General features: G+C 35.3%; 1 protein-coding gene across 1 annotated transcript; it reads left to right on the top strand.

Moving 5' to 3' along the window:
• The first annotated feature begins 6,427 nt into the window (after positions 1 to 6,427).
• On the top strand, positions 6,428 to 24,141 carry LOC139699957 (uncharacterized). Its single transcript, XM_071598350.1, has 6 exons — positions 6,428 to 6,586; positions 14,187 to 14,345; positions 15,432 to 15,545; positions 20,435 to 20,558; positions 21,384 to 21,460; positions 24,103 to 24,141. Exons 1-6 carry the CDS (start codon positions 6,428 to 6,430, stop codon positions 24,139 to 24,141), a joined length of 672 nt encoding a protein of 223 aa, XP_071454451.1.
• Positions 24,142 to 25,339: the final 1,198 nt, after the last annotated feature.

The following is a 25,339-nucleotide window of genomic DNA, read 5'->3' as shown; positions in this document are numbered from 1 at the left end:
ATGATTAACAATCTTTTTGTGGAAAAAATATATCATTCCTTAAATGATATATTTCTTTCCCTGTATGCTAATTTTATTTTAAATGCTTAGGAAATTGTCTTGTTCCTTCTTGAAGTCATCGTATAAAAAATACTTGTTTTGCTAAGGTAACACTATACTACCTTGATCAAAAAGTTCCCGGAATAACCACCGTGTGGCGCTCCCATCGTTCCGATTTGAGTTCTGTTTTTTTGTTAAATTGGTACATCTGTTGTTGATATTCCCTTTAAATCTTAGTGCTATAACTTGACATTTGCAAAAGTTACGTAGCCAAGAGTACATCGATCTCTGTGTGTGTTGGCGATTTTTTACAATTGCAGAAATGGATTTAAATTTGCAACAACGAACTTGTATTAAATTTTGCGTAAAAAACGCATTTAGTGGCGCACGGACGTTGGAAATGTTGGAAAAGTGTTTCGGCAACGATTCTCTAAAAAAAACGGTCGTTTACCAGTGGCACGAGCGGTTCAGAAGTGGTCGTGAGTCAATCGAAGATGATGAACGCAGTGGCAGACCATCGACATCGAAAGTCGGTGAAAAAATTGATAAAGTAAAAGAAATGTTGGTCAATAACCGCAAATTAACCATCAGAGAAATAGCGGAGGACTTGAACATTGCCTATGGATCCGCCCAAGACATTGTGGTTAATGATTTGGGTTTCCGTCGTGTAGCAGAAAAGCTGGTGCCAAAAGACCTCAATTTCATGCAAAAAAGAGACTGTGTTGACGTCGCAAAAGGCATGATTTGCGAGGCTGAATCCGATCCCACATTCATCAAAAGGATCATTACTGGAGACGAGACGTGGGTTTATGAGTACGACACGCAATCCAGACACCAGGCAAGGGAATGGCGTTCACCAAATGAGCCGAGACCAAAAAAACCACGTCGTTTTCAGTCAAAAAAGAAGGCAATGCTGACGGTTTTCATGGATTACAACGGTGTAGTGCATCATGAATTTTTGCCAGAAGGCCAGACAGTAAACAAAGAGTATTATTTGGGCGTTATGAGACGTTTGCGTGAAGCAATTCGCCGAGAGAGACCAGAAATGTGGGCAGAAAACTCGTGGATTTTGCACCATGATAACGCACCATCGCACAGTGCTACCATTATTCGTAATTTTTTGACGAAAAATGCAACAAATACCATCCAACAGCCACCGAATTCACCTGATTTTGCTCCCTGTGACTTCTTTCTGTTCAATCGAGTTAAAAAACCATTACGGGGAATGCATTTTAGCAGCTGAGAGGAAGTAATGGAAAAATCGCAGGAAGCACTGATGGACATACCGAAAACCGAATATAAAAAATGTTTCGAGGATTGGATCAAGCGCTGGCATAAGTGTGTTGCAGTCGATGGGGATTACTTTGAAGGGGACAATATAGATTAGGATGAATAAACTTGTATTTTTAATTTTCTGAATAAATTTCGGGAAATTTTTGATCAAAGAAGTATAAACCCATGTGGAACAGTTATGTAAGATCATGATAAACCCTTCTATTAGATAATTTTCTTTATTGGTTGTTTATTTGCAATAAAAAAACAGTTCATTTTACTTCAAGTCTATGCTATATTCCTTTTTCTTTGGTCCACAAGAGCAGTTTCAATCTACTACCAAGCAAAATAACAATTGGTATTCCACATTTATTAGTCAGATATTGAAGATGCTGTGAATTTAAGTACATACTTTATGCGCTTACAAAGGTTAAGGTGCTCATTGGTTAAGCATGCTTGGTGAAATAAGCAATTGGTAGAACAAAAAAGGTAAAATTTTGCAGATAAAAAGGGGACACAAAAGTAACAGAAATTGGGCTGCAGTAGTTAATAAAAGCTGTTTCAATGGAACATTTTTTCATTTTGGCAATAAACAATGATGGTGGATTATCCAGAGAAAAACACTGCAGTAAAATTTTATTTCCTGTTGGGTGAATTTGCAGCGGAAACATTTATAATGCTCAAGACCTGTTATGCTAAAGCTGTTTTAAGGAAAACCAGAGTCTATGAGTGGTTTATACTTTTGAAAACCAATTTAATTAAATACCAACCCCTTTCAGGCCACCCTTCAACATCAACAGCTGTTGACAAAATTAATGCACTCATTGGTGAAGATCATCACAGAAACAAGAAACTCTGTGAGATGTCTGGAGTGTCCTTGCATTTCTTTTCAGAGAATTTTTTCTGAAGATTTGCATATGAAAAGAAAGATTTGCATACCTGGTTGCTGCAAAATTGGGCTCATACTGCCCTCTTTGTGATGCAGTTTTTGAAAAATAACAGCATGACATCATTTCTCCACTCCCCCTACCCTGAGAAAAGCATATTGACACTGATGAAGGTAAAACAAAATGTGCTAGAAGGCATAATTCCGAATGATCTGAGGCTTTCCTGGTGAATACTGTGGATGAAGGCTTCTCGGTTTTTGCACCAGGTCAGGTTGGGTAGCACCAACATTTCGACAGCTAACTTTGCCATCGTCTTCAGGGTGAATTGACATTGCCGGGAATGTGCCCAGTATTTATGTTTGCTGTTGAGTCTGCTGTCTCGTGATTGGTTAAGATGCTTGTTCTCTCGATTCCGTGATCTTTTTGAGTACAGGTTTCCATGCATTGCTAATCTGGAATCCGTTGTCTCAATTTACCTGGTTCTTGTTCAATCTTATGTGGACTCCTTCTTTGACAATCCGGTCCCAGTATCTATTGGCTGGACAAAGGACCTTTGTCTTTGAGAATTCTATTCTATGTTCCTTTTCGATGCAATTTTCTGCCACCGCCAATTTCTTGGGGTAGCACAGTTGGATACATCTCTTGTGTTCAATGAGTTGCTTTTCCACTGTTCTCCCGGTTTCCTCAATGTATGATTTCCCACACTCTCAGGGGATTTTGTAAACTCCAGCTCTTTTTAGATTCCGGTCATCCTTCACGGTGGATATGAAGGATTTCAACTTGCTCTGAGGATTATGTATTGTCTTCACCTTATGTTCATAAGTATCCTGTCAATCTTTTTCAATATGCTGGACAAAAATGAGATGTAGGCTCTGGCAATTACAAGACAGCAGACTCCACGCCAAACATATAAATACTGGGCACATTCGCGGCAATGTCACCTCACCCTGAAGACGATAGCAGAATTAGCTGTCGAAACATTGGTGCTACCAAAACATGACCTGGTGCGAAACCAGAGAAGCCCTTATCCACAGGCATAATTCAGGTCAGCTTTAGTTAATGACAGATTCTTTGTTCCTGGGATTTCAGCACAGCTGAAGTTGCTACATTACTTACATAGACAAATGACTTTTTACAGGAAAAGATGTGTACATGCATACCTATAATAATTTATTTACAATAATATGTTTATCGAAACTGGTTTAAACAATTTTTTTCATTGCAGGAATATATTATTAAATGAATATCAACCTTACCTTATCCATCAAATGTTTCAGATGATTACCAAAAACAAGATAATGCAGGAGAAAATGCTTCAGCCACTCAACTGAATGTGTAAAAAATTTGCAACAATGTATTTCAACAAAGGGACCTTCTAAAAGATCATGTAATGCATGTGCACCTTAACAAGGTGATGCAATTCAAATGTGATGTTTGTTTGGAGGTATTTAAGAGAAAAGAACACCTTGCAAGTCATATAAAATGGGTGCATGCTCTTAAGAAGAAGCACCAATGTGAATTCTGCTCCAAAAACTTTCTAAATTTAAGTAAACTCAGAAGGCACATGTCAACACATACTTGGGAAAGGCCATTTCAATGTGCCTTATGTTTAAAAGGTTTTGCTAAAAATATAAATTTACAGACGCACATGTTAACACACACTGGAGAAAGGCCACACAGGTGTGAAATGTGTAGCAAAGGATTTGCTCTTAATAGTAGCTTAAAGAGGCACATGTTGACACATACTGATGGAAAGAGGTACAAATGTGATGTGTGTTACAAGCCACACAAGTGCAACATCTGTTCAAAAGCATTCACTCAGAGAAGTCATCTGAAGGCACACATGATTACACACACTGGTGAAACACCTCACAAGTGTAATATTTGTTCCAAACCATTTGCAGCAGAAGGTTCTCTAAGGGGCCACATGCTGACACACTCTGGTGAAAAGTCACACAAGTGTAACATCTGTTCAAAAGCTTTTACCCGGAGCTGTGAACTAAATTCACACATGCTGACGCACTCTGGTGAAAAGCCACACAAGTGTGTCATTTGTTTGAAAGCTTTTGCTTTGAGTAATCAACTAAAAAGACACATAAAGACACACACTGGTGAAAGGCCTCACAGGTGTGACATTTGTTCAAAAGCATTTCCTATGAAAAGTCATCTAAAGACACATAATGACACACTGGTGAAAGGCCACACAAGTGCAACATCTGTTCAAAAGCTTTTATCCAGAGAAGTGAACTAAAGTCACACATGCTGACACACACTGGTGAAAAGCCACACAAGTGTGTCATTTCTTTGAAAGCTTTTGCTATGACTCATCATCTAAAGAGTCACATAATGACACACACCGGTGAAAGGCCTCACAAGTGCAATGTCTGTTCAAAAGCATTCATTCAGCATACTCACCTTATCACACACATGAAGACACACCCTTCAAAATGATCATAAAAATGTAAGATCCTGGAGTTTATTTCACTCTAAAGAAACGATTGTAAAACTAAAAATTACAACATTGTAACAAAGTGACCTTATTATCCTGTTTTATGTAATTTCTTCAAATAAAAAAGAATTGATAAAATGACAAATCTCAGCATTATTATGTATATCATGATAACAATAATTAACCCTCTTAGTGCGGGGGGATTTCAGGGGTACTAGTGAGAAGTTCAAAGGGTAATTTAAGAAAATGTTTCACCTTAGAAAAAAAACATTATGAAGTTATTTGTTTGGATATCCATATGCAGTTTTTTTATTTTAAAATATAATGTTGTAGTTAATAATGATGTAATATATTTACATCATCTGAAAAATTAATGTAATTACTACAGTATCATAAATTTGAAGAATATTTTTTTAGCAATTATATTTCGATTTTAAGACACAAAACAAATGTTTTTTTAAAAACATTTTTCAATTAAACTACAATATTTAAACATAATAAAAAATGAAAAAGACACGTAGAAAATATTATAAATAATTAAATAAAAACCAGTGAATTGCAAATTTTTTGTCAGACTCTGCATAGTTCGATTTTGTTGAAAAGACTGATTTCACTGAGTCAAATTGGGACTTTTCCCCTTTCCTTGAGACTGCGGCAATGTGCTTAAAATCAAAAGGCAGAAAAAAACCAAGTTCTAACTCACAGAGAACTGCTTACAATGTAATCCATTACACAGGGCGCAATTGATTAGATAGGATGGACGGCAAGAGAAACAAAAATGATTACAAAGCAGTGTTCTCATTTTCATCGTCTTAACAAAGTCTGTACAACTCTGGGGATTGTATTGCTGACTTCATCTTAAAGAATGTGGGTTGGGATGTTTGGAGTTTGAAGTATCAGGCTCTGCAGAAAAATAGGTTTGGATTGCTGTTACCTCTTGTGGAAGCAGCCTTCAGGATAAATTAGCATTGAAGTAATTCATTCATGAGGACCATCTCTTGATGGAAGAAAGGGAAATAGGGGAGACTACCTAGAAGGTTCACTTATCTAGACATTTACAACTTCGGGTTCCGGATGGGTTTGCATATCAAGGCACTTTGCCAAATTAGATGGTTCTACTTGGGTATCTTTGGCACTAAGATTCTGGCTTTCAAGGAAGGCTTTGATGGATATTTTGTTTCTTGCTGGTAGTGTTAGGAGCCATGTCTCATTAATTCTGATAATTCAGAGCAAAAAATGGATCAGTTTCCTCTTGACTTGTTTGAAACATTGCTAAAAATTTGTTTGGACCTTTTTTGGTAAATGGCTTTCAGCAAATGCAGCATTCACCTTGCCCTCTATTTCCTATCCCTAATTCCTTGTAAAAGTAATTTTGCTCCTTATTCGTATAATAAACTTGTGGCCATTCGATGTTTAATGTGTTGCTTAAATTTATGGCCATACTTCAGGTGGATCATTTCCAAGGGATATAAGATCATGTTTTAATTAAGCTTCCTAGTTTTTAATGGTTGATATTGAAGAACTAGAGTCCCTGTACATTTAGTTAACTTTTGATTAATTTCCTCAGAGAATAATGCATCCATAATGAAGAATTCTGAGGCTGCAAGAAATTCAAGTTAATTTATTTCAACAGAAGCAATATAAGGAGCCACGTACGTGGGCTCCAGCCCTGCAGACACAATTTGAGTCCTTGTCCCAACAGATGCAGACCATTAAGCAATCGCAAATCTAGCCTGGTCAGTCGGCAAGACCAGTAACACCGCTACCACCAGCACCAAGGATGGCACTTGAGAAGATATTTGTGGCACTATGCTCTGCAAGCCCAGCCACATGGATCACCCCACCAGAGGACAACAATGAGGTCTTCACCATGTGCCATCAAGATAAGGATGGCAGTAATTCATCTAAGCTGGCCCGGCATGACCTCAACGAGTTTCATGTAATGGTAGCCATTGTGGCCAATTGAATTGTGCTCCTGGGCCTGGTAAAACATGTAGTATACAATAGAATCCGGGTACTTGCTATCCTCCAGGCAAATGGCTGGGAAACAGCCACGCGATTGCAAGAAACAATGGGTAACACCCTGCAGGGCTGCCTTGGAATACTATCCAGCTGCAGCTCACTGTTATAGTACAAGCTCTACCAAAACAACTATACCAGCCGGCAAGTCAGCCTAGCAGACAAGCAGTAGCCAAGAATGCCTATACTCAGCGATCCAGGCAGCCCTTTCAGGGCAGAGGATTGTTTAGGGACATGCATTCCTGTGCCAAATGCCTATGCCCATGCCATCACACCCTGTGGCACCAAGCGATCTGAACAAAATGGCTAATGAACCTGGGGTCCTTGTTGAGTTCCATAAATTCCAGAGCCCTCAGATCCCAAGGAATGGGAGGCAGACTCCTTTTCCTCAAGAGAATCAATGGTAAATGAAAGTGTGAAACAGGAAATAGTGACAAGTGAATCAAACACAGTGGGTGATAGTGGACTTGATATGGACCCATACCAAGAGATGAGTGTATAGCAATTGCCACTGCAACTCCCTATGCATGAAATGCATGACAATGACGAAGGCTTTGTTTCTTAGAGCCAGACGAGGAACAGGAGCCAAGGGAGCAGCCACTGTCACCAGGACCAGTAGAAGAGGGAGGCTCTTCTTCCTTAGCACAAGCAGATATCCATATAGATTTGCATCCCCCAGTTAGACCATTGGTTGAGGTGCCAACAAACTAAGACCAGAAAAGAGCACCCTATATCTTCCTGCCCACGTGGTTGACACTGGTGATCAATGCATATATGACGATGCTGGTAAACAGTAGGATCCTGACAATGAAAAAGACGATGTGCACCTTTCCCTTTGTAGCAATCTTGAAAGCGGGAGGTGGCAAGAGGATCATTTAAGACTTGTAACCATCTATCAAGTATATCTGAACTCCAAAGTTCACCCTCCACTCAGCCACACAGGTGCCGGAGGTAATTCCCATCAATACCCAATTGATTAAATGGGATATAAAAGATGCCTTTTGACTTAGGAAAAATACTATCATTGCTTTCTACAAAATAAACTTTATTGGTCGACTAGTTTTGTTACACTGTAACATCCTCAGGACTAGTGGTACAATATAGATTTATCTGAGTTATATACTTGGTTAGGTAGAGGTAACGGATGGGAGATTGGGGAGTGTAATTAAGGAAAGGAGAGGTGTAAGAAGGGAAGGAGGAAGGGTTGGGAAGGGAGCATGGGTTTGTGTCATGGGGATTTTTTGGGGTGTAGAATAGGAAATTCCAGGAGGGATGAGTGGAAAAGGAAGAGGTGGTCATTAGTTATCTCTTCCTTCTTCTTAACCATATTTAGAAATTCTAACTGCTCCCAGATATCCAGCTGCATCCCTTTCCTCACTCCGTGCAGTAGTTCAGGGGTGAAATCTGCTCGGTGGCCTTCCTTCGTAAGATGAGTTGTAAATTGGGACATCCCAGTATGCTTTATAAAATCCGTCCGGTGTTCTTCCGCTCAAACCGTTAAACTCCTGCCTGTCTGATCAATGTACTTAGCATCATAGTCGCAACATTTCAATCCCCACTCTAGAGGGTTGGTTTAATGGGGTGTTTGACTGCCGGTAGCAAACTCCTTAGGTTTTTGTTATTGTAGAAGGCAGGTTTTATGTTCATCATCACTGAGTACAGGGCCTATTTTAAAGGAGGGTTTTCCTACATATTTAATGCATCGCCATGACTCAAGGTCTCTAGGTGGGGGACAGTAAATTTCTCTGAATAAAAGTTTTTTCCTTTTGTTATCTAACAAGTCATCAATCAATTTTTCTGTGTGCCCATTGGCCAAAGCCATTTTTTTTCCAAAGCAAAATTTGTTATTTCCAATGTGAAGGCTGAGGGATCTAAAGGGATAGCTAATGCCCTGTGTATCATGCTTTGAAAGGCTGCAAGTTTTTGGGTGAAATGCATGTTTTGATGATGCATGGATGCCCTGGTCTGTACAAGTGGGCTTGTGAAAAATAGAAAATTTGTGTTTTTCCTCTTTAATGGAAATAGCTAGATCCAGGAAATTCAAATTAAAACCCTCTTTGACCTCCTTGGTGAATTAAATCCTTGAGGTTAAAGAATTGATGAGCTTTAAAAAATTTACCAGTTGTCTCTTTGTATCTGTCCACAAACATAATACATCATCTACGTAACGGAACCAGTAGTGCATATTTTTGAGGAGAGGATTTTCACTTTTGAAAAGTTCCATTTCTAGGTTATTCAGAAATATTTCAGCCAGTAGAGGCGATAGGGGGGAGCCCATAGCTAGACCTTCCAATGGTTGATATAGGTTTCCATTAAACAAAAAATAATTCTAGGGTTGTGAAGTGCAAATTTGTAGAACATTCCCAATTTCATGGAAAATATAGCATAAAGAGCTCCATAGAACTGACAAACTCCTTAACACATATAACTCCACCAACGAATTCCATATTAGTGTCATTTGATGTTGTAAACTTATTCACAAGTGTCCCAAGAGAAGAAGCAGTGCTCCTAGCAAAGGGAGTACTACTCAATGCTAAAACACCAGAAATTATTTGCAATGAAGTCATATCTTTATTGAAATTTTACATAAATTGCATGTTGTCTGCAAATATTATGTTGACTTAGTTTTCTGGTGAGATTGAAAAAACATTGGTGACGATGCCAGTGATGCTGAAGAGAGTAAGCCTGTGAATGTCCATGATGATGTGATCCTTGTCAAAGAGGAGGTTCACACTTCTAGTGGTTGCTCTGTTGCTCCAGAAAAGGATGAAGAATTGCCAATCAAATCAATGCAAGGTGACTGGTCCAGCAATGATAAAGCAGAGAATTTGGTGAGTGTTCATATTCATGTTGTTTGCATACTTCGCACTCTGTGCTTTGAAATTGGTATTGTTCACAGTTGAACTTTGCAATTTGAATTTTTATTATCTTCCCTCTTAAAATGTATTTGCACTTTCTATTTTGTTATTGAATCATCTCACTTGAGTTATTGTGAACATTAAAGATGGCAGTTTATATACCTCAGTTTGCATTAATGGTTAGAAGAATGTAAACAATTCTCTCAGTCAATATAATTATCGAATCATGAAACCATCAATGTAGCTGTAATGCTTTTCTTTGATCTTGCAAGATCATTCAAATAATGGAGAATTCTGTTTGTCTTTAAATTAAGAATTGGAAATTAAGGATGAGTGTGTAATTTAGATTCCTTGGGAGGAAGGATGCCTGGGAAAGGATCAGTTGCTGGAACAAGATAAGATGGTCTCATCACTGTTGTGGGTATACTTTTTCATCAGCAAAAGCCTTTTCACTGCCCTCAGTTTTTCCTTTTTAATTATTATGAACCATCAGTTAGGGTGCATCAAATATAAGTAATATCAAAATGCAAATAAATTGTTTCAGTTAGGAATTTATAAATGCCATTTCAATATCATTGGCTAATATTTTATTCAATTTTTTGAGTGTTAATTTTGGTATAAAGGCAGTTTCTTTGTATGTGTTTAGTTTGCAAACCATGCCATTTTATATGTGCTTTTGGCTGAAACCATCAGATAGACCAAAACTCTGACTTCATCATTTCTTCCTCCTTAAGGTGTTTGGCAGCAGTTTCATCTCAATCTACCACTACAAATTACTCATTTGTTTTCCTTTCTGTCCACTTTACCTTCCAAAAACCCACATTCCAAAGATTATGTTTCTGATCGACATGAAATCAAAGCTGAATGATCCAGTCACTAAAATTATTAAAGGCTTGTTATATGATGAGGTACACTGTCTGAAGTGCCAATAATTCCTTGCCTTCTAAATTGTACAACTTACCTCAACCCTTAATATTAGAATCAATAATTACCTCAATACTCACTCTAAAATTCTTCCAATTGGGATACTTCCGATCCTAAAAAAGCCCCAGTTCCTTTCATAAATACTACAATATCTCCATTTTAATATCTCTCTCATCCTTATGCCATCAATTCAAACATATAATGACTAATTGATTTTTCAAATACCCAGGTGTTAATATTAGTTATTAATTAACTCAATCTTAACTTCTGTTCAACTTCTATCTGGGGAACGAATTAATGCAACTTTGGAAGGCAAATGTAATTGTAAATAGATATTAAGTGAGTATCTATTCATGAGCATATGGCCACCATTAAACATTCAATTCCTTCTGGGACAAACAATGCCTTGGGAGAAGACTTATGGAAGACATTAGAATGCAGATGGTTATGGATTGAAATAAATGATCTTAGTCCGATCCCAAATATTTGGGGCTATTTCAATGTAATCTAGTAATTAGGTAAATGAAAAAAACAACCCTTTTATACATGTTTATTAGGCGATGAAGTATGACAGGCATTCTTTGATATGAAGTGTAAAACAAAAAAATTAATTACTTCGTAAATGTTCCGTTCATTCATTCGAAAGATCTAGGAAATTTCGAAAACACACAATTAAAAGAGCTAGCGAAATAGACTTCTGAACTTACTTTATAATCTACTAAATCCTCTTTTTTTTTCAAGCATGAATTGTAAATTAGTCTTCTCGCCAAAACATCGATGGAAACGTCAACTACAACACAACCTGCAGACTTAAAGTACCGCTATATTGGAGAGTCTGATCGTTTTCAAGTCTACAGAAGAGTTGAACTAAAAACCAACTATAGAAGTTAACAGCAATTTTTCACACATTACTTCACAGAGCATTTAAAGTTTTAAATATAGCAATAACACACAAAATACGTAACTCGTCTGCTGGTCACTTGCATTTAATTCCTTATTTGTTTTGAATGGAAAAGGAATGGGTTGGTGTGAAAGAGAGGATCTTATTCCAGATCACACATATTTAAACCTTCCTCTCGATTACTTAGATTTAATTCAAGGCTGAGTCATGGATAATCGGAATCCGCCTTTCTTAAGATATTTATGAGCTTTTGTAGTAAAATGAAATCATTTGAATACACATAAAAATAAATGAATGAAATCATTGCTGTTCCGTTGTTTAATTTCAAAGATCCGTGTCAAATGATTTACAATAAGCATTGTTTACGAAGAAAACATTCATGGATTAACCAATAATACTGGCATCTATTAGCCGTCGTATTCCTAGGGTAATGCAAATATATTATAAATTCTACTGTGCCGTTTTTTCATTCGGTTTCTTTCTGAGTGCACGTCAAATTAATTATTCGATAGTTGACGTCCCCGTTTCTGAAATTCGATAAATGTTGACCTATATTCCAACATAGATTAATGACTTCATGCTAATATTATTCATTTCATTAACCTGAGGTAAATTTATTTAAATATATTCGGTTATGATCATACATATTTATGTAATATACGTGCGTTCGTAAGCGAATATTTGTCATTTTCATGAAATCAGTCTCACTTGATGAACTGCTGTAATAGTTATAAAATAGTAATGGGCATAGGAAAATCTGGGAGGTAGAATATCTTAAGATTATTACGTAGAGCCATTATACTATTATTATCTTGATCTAATGGAAAAATCTAATCGAACTGCCATAATAACGAACACCTACCTTTGTTTATACGAAGGTGGGTGGGAATAGTATCTAAGGAATATATCACAGATTGGAAATCAATAAAATTTCATAAACAGATATCCACCAAAGAACGCACTAAATCCTCTGGCCTTAATTTCACCATTCTTTTATACAACAGTGTACGGGACATACAAACGACCTTCTACTTCACATAAGATTTTTACACACATAATAATCTAAGCACTGAACCGAGACAACTTAACTTACTTTGAAATCTATAAATATTTTATAGTCTTTTCCAGCATGATTTGTAATTCACTATTCTCGCCGAAAATTTTGATTTACAGTCCACGACTGTTTAAACACAATCTGCACACTTCAAATTCGGCTTTATCAAATATTATGAAAGTTTTAGACTACTCTGAATGATTTACTGGACAATCTTACCAAAAATATTTCGGCAATATGTCACAGTTTACTTGAAATAGAACTAAAATTTATGAAAACAGGCGAAACCTCAAGGTAAACAACTCAACAGCTGGACACTTGCATTCCGTTCTTCATCTGTCACACTCATTTGAGAAGTTCTCTTGAATTGCAATGGTATCGATTGATATGGAAATAAAAGATCTTAATCCGATCACAAATATGTCGGGGTATTTCAATGTAATCTAGTAATTAAGGGAAGGAAAAATAATTCCGTTTTATATAATTTCATTAGTTAATGAGGGATGACGGGCATTCTTTGATATCATATACAATTCGAAAAAACCAAAAAGTTCTAATATGTTCCGATGATTCATTTTGAAGATCCGGATCAAAAGATTCATATAGGTTTTGCATGCGATTACTAAATGTAAGAATAACCATCCATACAAGCGACAGTTATTGTGCGCAATAGACATAGAGTGTAATCAAAATATTACAAGTTCCATGTACCCGATTTCTCATTCAGTTGCTTCGTGAATAAACATCCAAATAATTCATCGCCCCTTTGGAACGGGACTTTGACCAATTTAATCTTATTCTAACGATGTGAATTGTTGTCAAGTTAATAGAAAACGTTGTTTGTTATGGTTAGTCGGATAATTAAGATCTTAAAATAAGCTTATGCAATTTTCACTCTCATTGTTACGTGATACGTCTAATAATTCTCAAAATATGCTCCTATGTTCTGACCCAGATTCGAATCAACTCTTCCCGTATTAATCCATTGATTTACAAGATGCAACGTAAATAAAATGGACAGATTGAAAACAAAACGCAAGTTCCATGTTGGGAAGTTATGTTGTTTGAGTTGTTTTAGTATTTTTTTAGGCTAATTCAAGTAAATTGTGAACGTTGTTGTCGTATAATTAGCGTTATGTTCTTCCGTAAATCATTGGTAGGACTTGCAAACGATAAAGATGGGCGATAAAGCCGAAATTAAACTCTGCAGATTACAATTAAAAATTCGCGGTCGGTTGATGAATATAAGAAAGTAAAGTACTGATTTAACTAAGAGTTTAAATAATTTTAAGATGCGGAAATTAATTTTGAATTTTGTCATCACTTGGAGCCAAAATATAACCAGATCGACTCTCCGCCTCGAGCTTAGTTATCGATTCAGAACGAACGACCCATCGATATATAGTCGGCCATTTTGGAATCTATTGCTAACGAGTTTTTATTATTGATAGTCTTAAGTGCTACGAAGATGGCTCGACAAGAAAGTTTAAGGTGTAGATTATGTCTTGGCAGTGGTGGTCGGTTGACAAATATTTTTAGTGAAAACGACGATGCTGAGCAGTTGGTGCGGGAAGCAATAGAAGAGTTATTGGAATTGAAAGTAAGCCAATCAATTGCATGTTTACGTTTTCACCATGACGCTTTTATCGCAATTTTACCGCAAAGTTTTTGGTTGTTCCCGGTTTTATGACAAAAAATGCCTTTGCATTACTATGTTAATAATTAGAGTCCTTTGGAGAGAAGATGTGTGGGGTTTAAAAGCTTGATAATCTTGTTTTCGTAGGTAGTGAGGGATGGAAGCCACCCGTGGTTTATTTGCTATCAGTGCTTTAAAATACTGACCGATTTCTATATGTTTAAGCAGCAATGCTATGAAAACAGTCTTATGTTGGAGAGGCAAGCGGAAAACAAACACGAAGAGAGAAATATTAGTTCTTCCAAGGTGAGTTTTGTTCAACGTATGTTTTTATTGTATAATAATCTGATCAATGTTCGTTATAACAATATTCATTAGGGAAAGTAAGGTATATTCATTAATAAACGTGTTTCCATTAAATGACTTTCCGCTCTAAAGTACAAATGCCTAAATGTCTAATGACAAAATGACAAATACGGGCATTGACTTAAAAATTGCGTATATTGTATGCATTAGATATGCAGAACGGTAAAAAATTGTATACTTACACTTATACTTTATTATAAGAGCATGGGTAAGATTACTTTGTCTATTTTCCATTACGCGCTTTATTCTGATTACAATTTTCGTGGTTTTCATCATCATATCTTAACATTCATTTTGTATACTTTTTAAAAATAATTAATTTTCGATACAGTTTTTTACAATGCATTGCCAAAGTTATTCCTATGTTTTTGGTATGTTTACCACTCTTTCAGATTCATTAATGTATTAGTTTTTAACAGATGTACTTGTATACAGAAATATTTCATTTATGTAAACATATACTCAATGTTAGTTTTTTATTTAACCTTGGAAACAATTTGCCAAGAAAATGACTAGCATTCAATTTTTAAAACGTATAAGTTATAGGGTCATATGGTCAAAACATACAATTTTGAATATTCCTGATTAAAGAAGAATTTGCATTTAGTCATTGTGGAATGTCTTAGATTTTAAGTTTCTCTTCATGTATGTCCAATTATAACATTATATAATTCATTTTTATTCATCCACATCTTAAAATAATTCTACTCCCTATATATTAAAATTGGCAAACAGGTCATCTGTTTTTGGATTTTACAATTATTTATCTTATTAATTTGTTTTTGCTGTGATATCTAGCTCTTCTAGCTATGTGTATGTATGTGTCTGCCCACATGTTTAATTGGAAATCTGTTATGTCATAATCATAATGTATTAGCATGAAAGCCTTGCTGTTTAATTTAAAATTGCATGCATCGCAATCATTATCATTTAATAGAAATTGTTGATCATGCACTCAATTTCAATTTTTACATTGCTATTCTAATTTTTTTGATATTTTTCAACCTTTTTAACAATTATGTACAGATCACAGTGAAAAGGGAAAAGATGGATGTTGAAGAACCAGAGATTATTGTAATTCCAGCGAGCAAGGAGGAAGTGGACCACAATGTTCATATTCAGGAAGGGACTTTACTTGAGGTGGAGTAAATTGAAGCATTTATGCCATATTGACTAAAGCTTAATTTTTCAAATCATGATTACCTTGAGAAGAACAGATGTTTATTGATCATGCCATAAATGTAACGGTATTTATCCAAGATAATGGTATAGGTCTTTATGAGCAAGACATATTTTTAGCCTTATAGCATTTTTGCGATGGTCCATATATGTAACTCCTTTAAAATAAAATGGCAAAAGCATGAAAATGCCACTTATGATATGAATCATGTATTCAATTAGCTGAATGTAGAGATTTATTTCTTAGGATGAGATGAGGTGTGCCCAGGATTATGAAGCAAAGTAAACTGTTAGGATAGGTAATGACTATTGTGTAGCATGGCAGGTACAAGGTTTGTGAAAAAATTCTTGGGATTAATTTTAAAAATTAAATTTTTAAAATTAAATTTTTGTAATGCATGATAAAATGCCTTGAAATAGATTTAATTCTATTTGGGGTGAAAAAAACTTCTAAGCAGATGTTCTACTATTCGAAGGTGGCCTGGTAGGTGGATTTGGGGAGGTCATTAGGAATTTGAATGAACAATTCTTTGATAAAACTTAAAGATCCCTCTAATGGTGTCCTTTTAAGCAGGATTTAATTTCAACAACAGGAAATACATAGCTTTTGCAAAGTAAGGACTTTAATGAGATGTCAGGATCATGGAGGTGATTCAAATAAGGTGGGGTGTATTCAAAAAGGTTAATGTAGTGATTTGTCAGTTTTAAAGCAGGAAATACAGTTTGTGCCATGTAAAGACTATAAGGGTGAATCAGATTTGTAGAGATGCTGTTTAGGTGTTCTGTTATTCTGCAGCTAATAGGGCTGGATGCAATTTTCTGATACAATTAATATGGGATGGAAAAAACATCTAAGTAGATGTTCTACTATTCGAAGGTGCCCTGGTTGGTGGATTTGGGAAGGTCATTGTAACCAATCATAACCAATAGTATTGGATATGATGAAAAGGGAAAGGGTTATGTTTCATTGACTGATGTAATAGGCTAGACAGAAGTTACTGTAGATTCAAATATAATGTTTTTTGTGCTGCAGGTGGCGTTGGGTTGCAATTTGATAGGATGCAAGTTAAAGGGTCTGAAAAAATGCAGTACGTGCAGTTGCATTTACTGACTGTGCTTAGAAGTGACGGGGCTACTTGCAGGTGGACTTGAAGATGCAAATGTCCCACCAGTTTTATGGGCATTTAAAATAGGGGGAAAATGTAGCAATAAAACTTTATTGCACTGAATCTTATGAGTAATTGAGAAAAGGTCATAGGTTATTTAATTTTATGGTTTTTGGATAAAGAACTGTTTATCAGGTTGGGACTTTTCAGGCAGTTTGGATAAAGGACAGGAGTTTATTAGGTTAAGGTTTGAGAATTTAATTATTCAGCAGTTTTTCAGGGTACCCACTTTTTCTGAGACAATCAAGTAGCTGGTCCCATTATTTTTATTGGAGGGTAGTGTTCTTGTAGGAACAGAGGCCACAGACTGAATGAGAAAGGGATGAAGAATTTTGTTTGTGATAGATGGCCCCAGTTGAAATAAATTTACTGGTGATTGTTGGTCTGTTTCATTCAGACTGAAGGGTTAAAATTCTATTGTAAGGGTCTATTGTACCACATTTTACAAGGGAAATTTTGAAGGTAAGATATTATATTTTTTTATAATGAATATCATATTTATTCTCAAATTTCTGTATGTCACAGGAAAGCCTAAGCATTTAGAGTTACCTTGACAATCACTCATATTTTTCATCTATGTAAGCCACTTTTAAATACTTGAGTCATACCTTTCTCATTCCGCAACATTAAGTTAACTGACATCTGCTTCTTGCACTTCCTCGTCTACCTTGAACTTCTGTCCTCCAAGGCATGAAGACTGAAGAGTTAAAATTCTATTGGAAGGGTCTATTGTACCACATTTTACAAGGGCAATTTGGAAAATAAGGTCTTGTATTTGTTGACATTGAAAATCAAATTTTTTCTCAACTTTCTGTACATCATAGGAAAGCTTAAGCATTTAGAGTTGCCTCGACAATCAATCATGTTTTTCATCCACGTAAGCAGCTTTTTAATACTGGAGTCATACTTTCTCATGCCACGTCATGAAGCTAACTGACTACTGCTTCTTGCACTTCCTCGTTAGAGTTGAAATTCTGTCCTCCAAGGCATGTTGTGAGAACAGAAAACAAATGGTAGTCTCTGGGGGCAATGTCCAAGGTTTAAGGAGGTGAATCAATGATATTCCTGCCAAATTCATTCATTGAACCTTCATTCATCAATTTTCACAACAAATGACCAGCCAAAGTATGCTGGTCATTAGATGTCAAGCCAAGTGCACATGTATTGTCATGCTGCAAACACACTCCTTTGATGAGACAAGTTGATGTAACCAAGAACCTTTGACACAATATTCTGCACAGAAAAGCAGTCACACTATTCAGTAAGGCCTTTTCTATCTAATAAAGAATAATTTCCTGGTTATTGTGGGCAAACTTGTAAATTAAGGCCACCGTTGATTCTGGCAAATTCAGCCACCCTGATGGCTTCTAATCTAGGAAATTTTCCTAGCATCAAACAACAACCTGCACTTTTTAGCATGTTTTTGATGTCTTTACAACTCTCAACATACTCTTTCAGTAAATGGCAATGAATTTCAATTAGGGAAGCGGTCATCAGTTGGCTTCCTGATGCAGCAGGAGAAAGGTATGATTCTGGTATTAAGAGCTGCCCAAAAGGATGCAAAAAGTGATTGATTATCAAGACGACAATGTAGAAAAATAGCTAAATGCTCAACCTTTCCAAAGATGTTTGCAACATTGAGAATAAATTTCATTTTTCATGAAAAAAAATAAGGGACCCTACTTTTCGAATCTCCCTTGTTTTGCAGACATAATTTGTCCTAAAATTTGAAAGAATTTTGGATGAAGACTGGTTGGGTCAGTTGGAAGAGGAAATAAATAGATGAGGTTTGTTGTGGTTTGTAGGCTTAAAGTTCATGGCTTCTAAGCTTTCATTCTTTAGGGAATGCAATGTATACTGTGGCTTTGAGAATTGTCATGCTCTAAGGAATTCGGATTGACTGTCAATGTTCCAGAAAGTTGTACAAATTTTGCATCCAAGAAGGGTTTGAATTGGCTATGGGTTAAATGTGGTGGCCTATTAATTCCTGGTAATTTTTGGTAGCATATAGAATGAGGGTTCTCAGGATTATACAAGGATATGATATATATAATTCTGGACAAAATTAGGGTATTATTCAGCAAGGTTTAAATCGCTACTAGATAGTAAGAAGGAAAGATGTATGCTAGCAATTAGAGATGAGTTGACTAAGATTATAGCTGACATAGAAAATATCTAAGAGAATTGAAAGGAATATTGTGTAAAACTGTTTAAAAAAAGTTTATACATAGAAAGGTAAGATGACTGTGAAGAAGATAGCCTAGGTCTATCCATACTCAATGAGGACATAGAAGGGTTACAAAGCAGATTAAGTTAAATAAGGCAGTAGGGGTAGACAATATGTTTACAGAATTACTAAAAGGTTTTGGGAAATTTTGGAGGAAGAGTATATGGACTGATTTGTAATAGTGTAGAGGAAGGAATCTGGCCAGAAAAGTTTGTATGATAAGTTTTAATTCCTTTCCAAACAAGGTAAAGGTCATATCAGGACTATGGAACAATAAATTTGAAATACTGCACATCTAAAGTGGTTCTTTGGATTTGTCGATAAAAGGATAGTCAAGGAAAAAATATGTAGAGGATTTTTAGTCTAGTTTAGTAACAACTAATGCGAACATTAATTGAGAAGAATTTATATTAAAATCAGTATGTACTTATCTGTTTTGTTGATTTCAAAAGAGGATCGAGACGGTTTGGGGACTAATGTACTGGCTTCCTACCCAGAGGGCCCGGGTTCAAATCCTGGCAGTGTAGAATATTTTTAGAGGTATCTCAATCCCAGCTTGAGAAGATTTGTGGAGGGCAATTGAGTGAGTATGGATCCGTCAGATGGGATGTTAAGCTGCATACCCCTTGGCACCTTTCATAATGAGTTGGCTAATGCCAATGCCGGGTTTCTCTCCACCCTTCAACCTTTCCTGTCCTACCCTATGGTGCAAATGAACTCGGCTGTTAGTTGCCTTCCCTGAATAATACTACTTGATTTCAAAAGCTCATTTGTTAGGTTGAATTGGGATGAACTAGAGTAAAATGCAGAAAATAGGAATGGATAGGATAAACAGAAGGCTAATCATTTACGAAGTAGAGGTAAAAGTACTCAGAGATGAAAGGGGGCTTAATGTAAAGTATGTCACTGGATTTTGTTTTGTTAGCAGTCCCAAAATATTTATTTGGTATTTATGTCCATCCATAATCCATCTTAACTGGTAATTACCTAAACAATATTACAATGCATATGAAGTTATTACATGTTTACAAAGTGTACAGCCTTGTTTGATGGATTCTTATTATCTGTTCCATTAAACAGAGGCCTTAGAATAATTAAGTCTCAAGGGGCATTTCTGTTTATCATTTTTTTTAAAACAAGGGATTTTAAGAGTTTTTCACCCTGTAGAGTCATATGTAGTTATTTGTCTTGTGTTTCTCAACAGAACTGGGTGACAACTTTACAGAGTGTCTCTGATTATCTCTGCATACATTAATCCTATCATCCTAACCAATGCAAGTAAATTATTTGAAGAAAAAATTTTTTCAAGAGGTATCAGCTAAAATATTATTTGTTATAACAATTTAATGTATGCGAGTTAACATTTTTTTCATGTTAATTTTAGAAAAAACATGTTTTTCAAACATTTTTCATGGATATCCTAATAATCTGTAATTTTTTTTCTTTGATCTTGGCAGGATAATTTGGAAGATGCAGAAATAAGTATGCTCTCTGAGGAGGAAGTAAACATTAAGGAAGATTGTGATACTGAAATTCCTCAGATGGAAGTAAGACTGGAAGGGGAGCTGTTGCATGAACAAGGTAAGGAAAGCTAAGGACTCTGCTGTCACTTCACTTTTGCTACTTTCTGGTGTAATACAACTATTGTTGATTAACCCTTGCAGTACGATTAATGCATTTTGGAAAGACTGAGTTAACTTTATAGAATTTTATTTAAAATAACTTAAAGGCCATTTAAAACAGTATGATAAATTGTAAAAAGATGATAATATTGTCATCTCTTATTTGCAATTATTTACGAACATATTTAATATTATTTATTAAGCTACTCAGACTAGATCTTTTAATAATCTTGCTGTGTTTTCAAGCCATTTCTTTGTTTGCTTGATTATTCTGATTTTAAATATAATCAGTTAGGAATTATAAATGAAATAACCCAAAACAACCATTTTCACTTTCAATATGTTATGTTTTTCCCCTAGTAAACATCTAAAGATCTAAACATAGTGTGAAAGGCTGAATTTAGCTCCCTGTAACTTCTTTAGGTTTCTCTGGCTCAAAAGAGCCTTGAAAGGAAAGCACTTGCCACTGAGGAAGGTAAAACTAAAATGGCTAGATAGCCTAATTCAGGTCAGCATTAGTTGATGACATGCTTTGTTCCTGGGATTTAAGCACAGCTGATGTTGCTAAAATGCATACATAGAGTGATGAATTTCTACAGGAAAAGACTAGACATTCGATTGTATGCAAATTCATGTACACATATATGATTTAATGTGAACATGCATATCTATAATTATAATTTTGCATTAATTAGTGTATTCAAACTGGTGAAAACAATTTTTTCATCAGAAGTATTTATTTTTTAATGAGTATATACTTTACCTTATCCTTCAAATCTTTCAGATGAACACCAAAAACAAGTTAATGTAGGAGAAGATGCTTCAGCCTCTCAAAGATATATTTGTGAAATTTGCTACAAGGTATTTGAACAAAAGGACCTTCTCAAAGATAATGTAATGCATAAGCACCTTAAGAAAATGATGCAATTCAGATGTGATGTTTGTTTGGAGGTATTTAAGAGAAAAATTGACCTTGCAAGTCATATCAAATTGGTGCATGCTCTTAAGAAGAAGCACCAATGTGAATTCTGCTCCAAAAACTTTCTATATTTAAGTAAACTCAAAATTCACATGTTGACACATACTCGGAAAAAACATTTCAAATGTGCATTGTGTTTTAAATGTTTTGCTGGAAAGATACATTTACAGATGCACTTGTTGACACATACTGAAGGAAGGGCACACATATGTGAGATCTGTTCTAAAGTATTTACTTGTATTGGTACTTTAAAGAGGCACATGTTGACACACACTAGTGATAGGCCATACAATTGTAGGATATGTCAGAAAACATTTACCATAAATTCTAGTTTAAAGACTCACATGTTGACACACACTGCTGACAAGCCTTACAAGTGCAGGATATGTCACTATTCCTTTACCAAGAATTCTACTCTAAAGACTCACATGTTGACACACACTGGTGACAAGCCACACAAGTGTCAGTTGTGTCTAAAAGCATTTGCTGTCAAGAGCAATCTAAAGTCACACATCTTGACACACACTGGCGAAAAGCCTTACAAGTGCAGGATATGTCAAAAAACTTTTACCCAGAGTAGTAGTCTAAAGACTCACATGTTAATACACACTGGTGATAGGCCACACAAGTGCAGGATATGTCAAAAAACTTTTACCCAGAAGTGTAATTTAAAGACTCACATGTTGACACATACTGGTGAAAAGCCAGATATGCGTCACGTATGTGATACAGAATTCACTTTCAACAGTCAGATTAAGTCTCACAAGTTGATACACCAGTGAAAAGCCATTCAGTTGCATTATATGTTCCAAAAGGTTTATTAAGAGTAGTTATTTAAGGTCACACATGAAGACATACTTCAAAATAATAACATACATATAACATATAATAATGTAATATGTATACAAAATCATTCCTCTATGCATACTGATGACAGACAATATATATATGTGAAATATATTTTTAAGAATGATAATGTTAAAGCTTCATAATCAACAATTGTTATTTTATATAAATTTCTTTTAAAAAAGAGATAATTATTCAATCTACACTTAATTAGTTCCTTCTTTACCAACATTAATATTTACATAAATGAGATGCTTACATTATATATATATATATATATATATATATATATATATATATATATATGTATATATATATATATATATATATATATGTATATGCATACACATATATATGTATACACACACATACATATATACACACGTATATGTTATTTAAGGTCTAACTATGTTAAAAAACACACACTTCAAAATGATAACATATAATAATGTCACATGTATTCAAAATCATTCCATATGGGAAGGCACTTGGCCCATATAAACTTCTCCATAATGGAGCTTAGCTGATCTGAGGAGCTTGAACTAATGCCTTCAGAGTCAGAGGTGTGAAAGAGACAGGCAGAAGTATGTCCTACCCTTTGCAGGTAAGTTGGATTCTTAAAACAATAGGGCTGATATCAAAGAGAAGAAAAAATGACATACCATCCATTCAAAGAATTTTAAAAATTGTGTTTAGAGGACAAGGGGGTGAGAGGGATGGAGGGGGTGATTTTCCTCCACAAGGTATATCCCATCATCTTCGCACACCCCTTCCTCTACCTTCCTCAAACCAAGGCTTCCCAGTAAATAATCCTATTTTCTAGGTAAATTTTTGCTACTTTTTCTTCCTTTGAATCACATGCATAAGGTGAATAAATATTCCATCTAAATAACATGTCATTAAACTTCTAATCATTTATTTCAAAACCTGTGTGGCTTTGTCTTGGATGGACCCTGGCATTACAAATTAACGCGCCCTGTAACTCTGATATTCATGATATTATATTAAGGATGGACAAAATAATAAATGAAAATGTTGATAAAAGTAAAGTTATCATAGACCTATCACCTGATAAATTATTATTGGTATAAGTGCATATGGAATCGACACCCTTGATCATCATTCTGGTCTACTTACCATGCAATTATAAAGAGAAAAAAATTGATAGGATTTTCCACCTTTATAGGACAATAAATCATGAGTACATTCGGGAAAATAGGGCAGCATTTCTAACATATGATAGTGATTTAAAATTGTAATAAGATAAATGGCAAAGAAGAGATGGTGTTTAGTTCGGAGACGAGAGTTTATGCACAAGAAATCACTGCATGAAGAAGGAATTTAGTTCTGCAGGTTAAAGATGGAGATTAGCCATTAGTTTCTCTTTGTTATGACACTAAAAGACAGGTATGCATGAACAATGCCAGGTGACTCAGATACGTATAAGTTAGATAATAAATACTGAGATTTAAGTAGAATTAAGCATTAAATAATTATACACATTAAATACACATATTAAATAAAGTATACACAACTAGTGTAAAAAGAATTGTAAAAATGCCGTCTGAGGCTATGGAAAGTCTAAAAAGTAAGGGAGGAATTGGTGCACTATACAGTAATGCAGCCTAATTGTCATTTGTCCAATGTCATTGGCTTGCTGCTCCTATCATACTTTCAGGGGAAGAGAACTCAGAAGGGAGAGGAGGTGAAGAATTAAATGAATTTGTACAAGTGATTTAAATTATAAATTTATTTTCCCCAAGAATGCACATTATTTTAATGCTGGAATATGTATGATCAGTTACAATGTTACCATGTCTGACCCATGACTTCTATCTTCCTTCATTGATGCAACAGTTGATGAGTGAATATCCCCTACTGGAGAAGTGGATCATGTTATGGCAATGTCAACCTCCTCTTTGACAATGATCATGTCATCTGGGATGCCACAGCCCTCTTGTCAATAGAATCACTGCCAATCAAGCTGTCAGAATATTATTTCTCAGGTTCACCAGGAATGAATTACAAACCATTAAAATGCCATTATTCATTTATTCAAATATCCATTTTATTAATCTTGCCAAAGAAATACAACAGCCGAATATGTAATTAGTTAAATAATAAACAGAGGTAATTCACTTTTAGAAAAGGGAACCTTTGACAAGATACGGTGTGAGGATATGGAAAATCTAAAGAGTTGGGGTGACATTGGTGCACTATACAGGAAGGCACAATGTTTTTTATTTGTCCAAAGTCATCGGCTTGATACTATTATGGAACTAAATAAATAAATGATGCAAACTGCTTCAAAGACTAAGAAGGGCTGACTATTTTTCACCCAAAAAGCCAATTTTTTGATCAATGTGCAAGTGTTTTTTTGTCATTCAAGTTCCAAAGTCAATGAAACTGAATTTTCAACACTTTTGAAAAAATCAACACCACCTTTTTAGATAAATTGTACATAAAATCAATTTAGAATTTTAATGTTTACATTACTCTATCCTGAAAAAGTGGTATTTTCGATAAAATTCAAATGACTGCTATAAATCGCAGAGACGGTAAAATGATATATTTACATTTTAATCGAGGAGCATGACAGGAAATATTAATTTTTAGCCAAATTTGTCCTCCTTATTAATATTGTTCATATTATTAGATACAACTGACCTCTTCTCGATTGGTTATTACATAACTCCTAGAAAGATAGCTTCCCCTCTTGGATGTGATTATAGAATTCCGTTAGCTTCTCCATGAAGGCAGAACATACCAACCAGGGATAATTTTCATCCTCCACAACCTAATTGAATATGCCATAACCATGTATTAACAATAGAATGCACGTAAGTCCTCTCGCCTAAACTTCAACATACATTTAGACAACAATGTACAGAATATATTAACCAAATACCAATTCA

This window comes from Hetaerina americana, unplaced genomic scaffold, assembly GCF_022747635.1.
Source record: "Hetaerina americana unplaced genomic scaffold, ioHetAmer1.1.p SCAF_99, whole genome shotgun sequence".
Lineage (NCBI taxonomy): Eukaryota > Metazoa > Arthropoda > Insecta > Odonata > Calopterygidae > Hetaerina > Hetaerina americana.
Note: the sequence above shows the minus strand (reverse complement) of the source record. Positions and strands in the feature narration are given on the sequence as shown.

Coding starts and splice junctions, on each gene's coding strand:
- LOC139699957 (XM_071598350.1), top strand. CDS start 6,428: ATGGCACTTGAGAAGATATTTGTGGCACTATGCTCTGCAAGCCCAGCC. Junction 15,546..20,434: donor AGGAAGGGACTTTACTTGAG/GTGGAGTAAATT, acceptor TGATCTTGGCAG/GATAATTTGGAAGATGCAGA. Junction 21,461..24,102: donor TTTGTGAAATTTGCTACAAG/GTATTTGAACAA, acceptor TCATACTTTCAG/GGGAAGAGAACTCAGAAGGG.